This window comes from Montipora foliosa, chromosome 1, assembly GCF_036669935.1.
Source record: "Montipora foliosa isolate CH-2021 chromosome 1, ASM3666993v2, whole genome shotgun sequence".
Lineage (NCBI taxonomy): Eukaryota > Metazoa > Cnidaria > Anthozoa > Scleractinia > Acroporidae > Montipora > Montipora foliosa.
This window is the reverse complement of record NC_090869.1, coordinates 28,818,998-28,825,590: the sequence shown is the minus strand read 5'-3', so window position 1 is coordinate 28,825,590 and position 6,593 is coordinate 28,818,998. Positions and strand designations below refer to the sequence as shown.

The window sequence follows — 6,593 nt, the reverse complement described above, 5'->3', positions numbered from 1 at the left end:
AAAAAAAAAGGAAGGTCTTCTTTTCCTTTAGATTCCAAAACTATGTTAACTAAACACTAAGTGACTGAAGTTTTAAGCCTTGACTTGAAATAAAAATACACCTTCCTAATTAACTGGAATTTTCCTACTCTCATTACTAAATTGCACTGTATTGGTCGAGGAGAAAATGACGTCAAAGACGCACTAGTTTGAAAATGTAATCTGTGTGCACATGCATTTGGCTGAATTAACATGCAGCATGGGAGTTTTGGTCTTTCAGACTTTTAAACTCTTGTTTTGCCTATGTATTAAGCTGCATTTACATGCACATGCTGAAATTTCACACTAGTTAGTAAATGACATCACTTTTTCCTACATGTAGATCCAACCCTCTGAGGCCCAATTGATCAGTTTTGAGTTTGAGTGATGACAGGCCGTGAAATCCAAAACTTACACTTAAAGTAAACAGTCTTTGGATGAAAATCAAAGCAAACAAAAGGAAATGATTTTTTTTCATCATCGTAGAACTTAAGCAATCATTTTGAGGAAACCCCATTTACAGCAGAGTGGATATGAAAATTACTGGAATGGTCCAATTTAAATAAAAATAACTATAATTGTTAGTAATAGTATGAATTTTTGTTTGATAGGATTTGAAACAAAACTTCCTTCAAGGACTTAATGTCATTGATTTCAGAATCAAGAAAAATTCAGGTGAACCTTTTTACTCTGTACATGTAAATCATAACAGTAAGACAGAAATGGGTATATCAGTTTATTATATATCATCATCATCATCATCATCTTTGCAACGTGGTGCTAAGACAACCAATAGTGCGAGATTTATTATATAAACACCAATAAAACACCAAGTGAGCTTTCGCACGAATACTTGATATCTTCACACATGAAAATATCACTATTGCTATGGTGTGGGAGGGGCGGTGGCCTCATGGTTAGTGCGCTTGACTCCGGATCGAGTGGTCCGGGTTCGGATCCTGGCCAGGGACATTGTGTTGTGTTCTTGGGCAAGACACTTTACTCTCACGGTGCCTCTCTCCTCCCAGGTGTATAAATGGGTACCAGCAAATCTTTAACAATTATTCCTCGAGCTCGAATGGGCTCTGAGTCAATAGCCCATGAGGCCGAAGGCCGAATGGGCTATTGACTCAGAGGCCATGAGGGCGAGAGGAATAATTGTTTTAGTAAAATCCAACTAGTTGGTCAAAAAAATATCGAGACAAAACATCTTTCGCTAGTTAAAGCTAGACTTTAATTGTTGGTTTGGTTTTCAAAGCCAGCGCTTTTCGCTACTAGTGGGCTATAACAAATAGCCTACTAGTAGCTCAACCAATCAGAACGCAGCATTGATAATAGACCACTAGTTGGATTTTACTAAAATGTGTTATCTTCACACATGAAAAGATCACTGTTGCTATGGTTACATATAAAAATTGCGCCTTTCGATAGCTTTTGTGAAATGATTTAGTATTTCATTGGTGTTTATATAATAAATAGAATATTACATGGTTGCTTGGAGATAACGAAATTTCTCTTCTCATGTTGAAAAATATTTCACTTGTTCATTGCGCCGACTCGCGAAATATTTTTCTTGTTCATTGCGCCGACTCGCGAAATATTTTTCGACACTCGAAGAGAAATTTTGTATCTCCTCGCGGCAATGTAATATCCTGTATACATCTTATGTGGTATTTAAATTGACCACCGTAAAGAAATTTGAAAGCTGGCATTTTGAGTGTTAGCCCTTTGTCAGAGCGGATTCAAGGGAAATCAATATTGTGGGTTGTTAGCATTTTGTCTTGTGAAAGATGAAGCTACATTGATGTATATTGATGTGTGTTGATGGTAGGGATATAGCAACGTGGATAACAAGAATAAAGATGTTGAAAGAAATGCCTTGGTTAATTCTGTGGGGAGCGAGGGAGCCAATTTAAAAAGTGAATCTTGGTTGGGCATTTTTTGGCTTTGCTTGTTGCCCGGGGCCATGTTGTTCAAAAGCCGATTAACGCTAATCCCAGATTAAAAACTTACCAAGGAGTATATTTCTTTGCCCCCAAATGCTGTTCAATGGTGTTATTTGGTAAAATGTTACATCAGAGGAAGTCAATCTTGAAAAACAAAAATAAGCAAAATAAACTTTCACGAAAAATTGAAAAAAGGAAATTAAACTTTTCCTCCCCAATCTACATGTGTATATTAAAGACAAGAACTGGATGGCTGCAATTGATGGTGCTATGCTCTTGCAGCCAGACTTTGTCAAGGTGCACTTTGCATAATTCAGTAGTGGTATACATTGCAAGAAAGGGGATTAACCCATTCACACCTCAAATGCCCTAGGACAACGCCCCATTGACAGAGTAAAATCTACTGTGTGTCACTCTCACGGGTCAATGAGTTAATGCATTGCATAATGGTATGTACATGTATTAGCATGTGCTGGTGCAGTGCAGTGCAGTGCAGTGCAGTGTGAAAAGCACTTGCTGCCCTCCATTAGACACATACATGTGCAGTGTCAAATCCTGAATGTTGCAAAGGCTTGGCTTGGTTTGAGTACACTAATAATAATAATAATAATAATAATAATAATAATAATAATAATAATAATAATAATAATAATAATAATAATAATAATAATAATAATAATAATAATAATGATAATCATCATAATAATAACGCTAAGGCAAGGCTTACATTTAGTGTGCACACTGTGCCATAGTGCAGAAGAAACCGTCCCACATCTATTATGCGGCTGCTCTGCCATTGCCCAAACAATCTACAAGGCGAGACACGATAGAATGTTAAGGCCGATTTACCATCTCTTATTATCGGTATATAACATGGAAAACGACGACTCCAAAGCGTGGTATAAACAAGCGATCCCGAAAGCAAGCACAGAAAACGACGAAGCTAAAATTCTCTGGGACACGCCTATATATATAGATAGGGCGCCAGAGAATGGAGCAAACAAGCCAGACATGACGATCTTTGATAAGAAGAACAAAGTTATCATCCTAGTGGAAGGAACTGTATGTAATATCGGACAGATCAACGATAGGAACGATTATGAGAAGAGAAAGTACTTGGATTTAAGACTGGGTCTCCGAAAACTCTATTCCGACTATGAGATCAAGCAAATCAATATAGTGTTTAACTTCCTGGGAGATTTCAACACCACGCTAAAGAAAGAACTCTCTGATTTAGCCCACAAGAAAGATGTTACTAAAGTGCTAACCAACTGTCAGAAGTGGATCATATCACAGAACTGTGAAATCACCAAAACATTCTACAGTTTAAGACAATGAAACACACATTCTTTTTTTTTTTTTTTTTTCAGTCCAGGAACTGTTGCCTAGATACTGTCCGCAGCAAGTTTCAAAACAAATTGTAAACTGGAAAGCTATTCAATACAACAGATAATAATAATAATAATAATAATAAAATAATAATAATAGTAATAACTTTTGGTTTTGGTACAAAGTGATGCTTCGTCACCTACATTACATGACTGAAATTTAACTTTCGTTGCAGCGTACGTGTATATTCTTCTTGCAACTCCAGACCAGGCTTTGAATGCTGTCAACACTCTGAATGGGGAGACATTCCGAGGATATGTTGTTGGAGTTTGTCTAGCCCTCCGGACAGTCTCGTTTTTTGTCGGCAATCTACCATTTGAATTCACAGAGGAGCAATTCAGGAATTTAATGAGTCCTTTTGGTCCAATAGAGAGATTAGTTATAGTGCGCAGCTTTTTCACTGGAGAGAGCAAAGGTTATGGATTTGTGGACTATCTTAATAGAGAATGTGCGACTCAGGCAAAAAAGCAGCTAACCAGGAAAGGATCAAAATATCTTGGTGGAAGGATAATAAGAGTAGATTTTGCTGAAGGTAATTTGTTGACCTACGAAGATTTGCATTCAAAGACCTTGTTTGTGGACAGGCTTCCAAGAGACTTCAAATGCTGACATGTTAAGAGATTTGTTTTCTCAGAGTGGAACAGTAACATTTGCACAGGTAGGTAAATTTTGTTTGTAAATAACATGAGTGACAAATTACACCTTAATTTTGGTGCGAAAACTTTCAGCATTAATTTGCAATTTCACATGTGAAAATTGCAATGCTGCCATGGCAACTTTTCCTATGGTGCCAAAATGGCGTCCTGTGAATGTGATTTGTCACCCATTACATTAATAGCTAATCAGATGGTATACTCATGAAATTAGGCAATAATTTCACTCGTGTGTTTTGTCCAAAATAAAATAATATTTCCCTCACATAAAGCAGAGATGTATCCAGAGTGCGTCTTTGCATCGTGGGACGCACTCGTTTTTCTGTTGGAAGCAGAGAATGTTGAACGAGGGGTCCAATTCGATGGAGCAAAAAATAGAATGTTTATGCAAATTACAAATGCCAGGACAAAAACAGCGTCACACGATATGCAAATTTGTCTTTCGTGAAAAAAATTTTCATCAGCTGATTGGCTCTTCACGGTCCATTTCGCTGTAACTTTCTGACTAAAGCCGAAAAAGCCATTGTATTTTTTTCACTTTTGCTTAGTCGCTCGTGCTTAGTTACAATCATGAAACAAATCGACTCTGTTTGGTCGTCCAGCTGTTAAGCGAAAAAACTACCGAAGATGTCGCTGAAGCAGCTTCATCCGATCCCAAAGTAGCCAAATCGTTTTGCAAGACTTTCAGTGGCTAGAACATACTGGATGGCAAGATGTTTTTTGCATGGTTTGTCGAGAATCGAATAAAGAAGAATCCAACGGCCTTTATCATGGACGAACAATTTCAGGCAATCGAACCCTTGAAACGGCACTCCGAATCTCAAGATCATCAAAGTGCAGTCGAAGCAAAAACTTCTGCGCCGAACGATGAGGACCACAACAGAAAAAGTTGCTAGCAAAGCAGAAAAAGCAATCATTGCCGCCATGCGAACAGCGTATTTCACAACAAAATTAAACATTCCAATTTTCTCACTATGGAGAGCTGATTAACTTCCTCAATTCAAGGTAAGCTGTTATTTTCTGGTTTTTGTAGTCAGGTGATTTCATTTTGTCAACATTTCAATATGTCCCAGCTTGAGGAGTTAAGTTCTTGGTGTTTGAGTTCCCACATGTTGCGTGACGTTATCTGAGCTGCTGACAATCGGCGGCGACGCTTTCGATCTGCCGAATGATAATTTCAGTCGAAGTTGAGTTTCTTGCATGCTTTCCAACCAAATTTCAAGCCTTGGTTTGTTTATTTTGTGAGCGAAATGACAGAGAACTCAACGGCGAAGTATGTAAAATTTGGTTTCGTGCGATCCTGTGATTAATTCCGTGCGCACAACTGTGATCGTCTTGGTTGCTCATAACTTGGCTGTTTTGCAAATTATGCAACTTTTTCGGATTTAGTGTTATTTCAGTTAAAAATAACGTGTTACATGAAGCTTGAAATGTAATCAATCGCTTGATTATTAACATTCGCGCTGATTATTACATTCGCCATGGCGAAATCTTGGGCCGACGATGAACTGTGTATCGCTTGTATTTGGTTACTCTTTTCGTTCCTAAATTAAACGGCAAGCTTTGTGAAAATAAATAATGCTCTTTTACGGGAAATTGAGATTCAGTTCGGTTCTTTTTTAAGGCTGTGAAGATCTGATCATTTATCGACTGGGGCCAACAGTTCATACAGCCCAGGGACGATGGCGTACGGATTCCTCGAGATGTTTTCGGATGTTATCGCAAGAGGAGCTTTTGGGGAAGCTACATGACAGTCCATACATCTCGATTTTGATCGATGATCACTGACATAACAGTTTCGAAAAAAACTGGTCCATTTATGTTAAGCACATATTCGAGGGGAGGAGATAAGACTTCATTTCTGTGCAATTTAGAAATATGTAATGGTACTGCAGCAGCAATTAAGGAGGCAATAGATAGATAATTTTGAGAGAATCTGTGTTCCTTTGTCAAACATTGGTGGGTTTGGTCAGATAGAGCGGCTGTCATGCTTGGGTCTAGGAATGGGGGTGGCAACTAAGTTAAGGGGAGGATAGCCCATTTATGCTTAATGTTCATTGTATTACGCATCGGCCCTTGTTAGGGCCACTATTGTGGCCTTTCAATGAGAGATTTATGGGCTGTAATTAGTTTTAAGTAATGATCATTTCCCAGAGCTCATCAAGCTTGCTCAAATTGCAAATTGCCATCTTTAAGTTAGTTCCTGTGTCCACTGCAGACTGCGAGAGGGGATTTAGTTATCAAAATAGGACCAAGGTTAAGTCCAGGGCTAGACTTTCTGAGAAGACAGTGGACCATTGCTAAGAATCAACTTAAATGGAGTTGACTACAAGCCTTTTGATTTCAATAAGGCCATCACTAAGTGCGGACTTCAGAGAGGCATATTTTTTAAAATGTGATGAAACAACTCAGTTTCAGCATCTACAGTTGTAGTTACAATGTATATTAATGCTAGAGAAATGACCTAGTTGTACAAAGATAAATCCTTGTAAATTTTTAGAAGATATTAAAAAAGATCTGTAGTAAGAATTTGCTTGTTTTCTCAAACCTGCGCAATGGCCAGGGCCTCATTGAATATTAATTATTT

The 6,593-nt window shown here is 38.0% G+C and overlaps 1 protein-coding gene across 1 annotated transcript in view; it reads left to right on the top strand.

The window, feature by feature from the left end:
* LOC138012404 (ribonucleoprotein PTB-binding 2-like) overlaps positions 1-3,962 on the top strand; it is a 4,475-nt gene extending 513 nt beyond the window's left edge. Inside the window, exons 2-3 of the mRNA XM_068859151.1 lie at positions 630-693; positions 3,529-3,962. Coding sequence (XP_068715252.1) covers positions 630-693; positions 3,529-3,962 — 498 coding nt within the window. The remainder of the gene's footprint in view (positions 1-629; positions 694-3,528) is intronic.
* Positions 3,963-6,593: the final 2,631 nt, after the last annotated feature.